Genomic DNA, 1,485 nt, shown 5'->3' on the forward strand with positions numbered 1-1,485 from the left:
TCCCATCCTACTCCATCCCGTCCCAATCTATTACATCCCCACTCCACCCCATCCCACCCCCACCAAACCCCATGGATCACACACTTATGGGGCCCTTTCCTCCCCACTGATCCACCCTGGAGTCCATTCCTATACATCTCTATGGGGCACTGCCCCACTGACCCCCTTCCCCCCCCCCCAGCCTCCAGGCACTGCCGGACCATCCCTATTTCCTGGAGAGCGACGCAGTGGATCAGCCCATCTACGCCAACACCGGGACCCCCGGAGAGGACATCTACGTCACCCCCGACCCATAAGGGCATCGCCCTGCGGGGTTCTGCAGCTCCGGGACTGCAAAAGGGGATTTTCCTCTTTATTTTTTATTGCAACGAGAGCAAAAAAAGGCTGCGCGACCGTTTCCTGCACGGGGCTGAGGGCGGAAGCGGCCGCTTCGCTGTGGGGTTTGAGCTGTGAAATATGGGGACGGGGCGATGGGATGCGGCTGCCCCGGAGCTCAGCGGGACTGACGGCCCCAAGTGCTGCCGGCGCCGCTCTCTGCGTAACCCGAGAGTTTGGGGTTAAAAAGTGGAGTTTTGGATGCTCCTGGCAACGCGTGGCTGCGAGGTGATGCAGATGGGGGGTGGTATGGGGACACCCCGCACCACAGCCTCGCACGGGTCCTTGTGATGCTCTGCGGTGACATTAAATGTTGGGCTCTCCTCAGTGACCCATAAGGCTCGCAGTCTGTCGGATCCCCCATGGGGTCCTGGGGGGGGTCCTGTCCCCAAAGCAGAAGTGCCATAATATGGGCCCCATGCAGGCAGGGTCCTATTTCCTGGTCCTCTAAGCCCACGTCCCCTAATGGTGACCCCATGTCCCACATCCATTGAGCTGTGGTCCCCAGAGCCCATAATCCCAGGCTGGAGCTCCCCCTGCCCCACATCCCCATGTCCCCACAGTCCATATCTCAATATCCCCACATGTCCTACTGCCCCATGTCCACCACCTCCAAGTCCCCATGTCCCAAGCCCCACATCCCCATGTCCATATATCTCTATCTCACATCTCTATCCCTGTCCCATGTCCCCCATCTCCCATATTCTCATGTCACATTCTCATGTCCCATGCCCCAACATCACACATCCCCATGTCCCATATCCCCATGTATCATGTCACCCTGCCTCCCATCCCCATATCTCATGTCCCCCCCTTCCACCTGCCCCATGTCCCCCTTCCCCCCATCCCCATATCTCATGTCCTCCTGTCTCATGTCCCCACATCTCAATTCCCCCATATCCCCACATACCATGTCCCCACATATCACATCCCCATGTCCCCCTATATCACATATCCCCATGTATCATGTCCCCCTGCCCCACATATCCCCATATCCCCATATCCCCCCATCCCCCTGCCCCATGTCCCCCTGTCCCCACATCCCCATATCTCATGTCCCCCATATCCCCACATCTCATGTCCCCATGTCCCCCTATCCTATTTCTCACA

The 1,485-nt window shown here is 58.4% G+C and overlaps 1 protein-coding gene across 1 annotated transcript in view; it reads left to right on the top strand.

The window, feature by feature from the left end:
• The window catches only part of LRRC25 (leucine rich repeat containing 25), a 1,731-nt gene extending 1,025 nt beyond the window's left edge, over positions 1–706 (top strand). The window contains exon 2 of the mRNA XM_015886802.2: positions 182–706. Within this exon, the coding sequence (XP_015742288.1) occupies positions 182–296 (115 nt within the window). The 3' untranslated portion in view covers positions 297–706. The remainder of the gene's footprint in view (positions 1–181) is intronic.
• The last annotated feature ends 779 nt before the right edge of the window (positions 707–1,485 follow it).

The sequence above is a fragment of the Coturnix japonica genome, chromosome 28 (genome assembly GCF_001577835.2).
Source record: "Coturnix japonica isolate 7356 chromosome 28, Coturnix japonica 2.1, whole genome shotgun sequence".
Classification (NCBI taxonomy): Eukaryota; Metazoa; Chordata; class Aves; order Galliformes; family Phasianidae; genus Coturnix; species Coturnix japonica.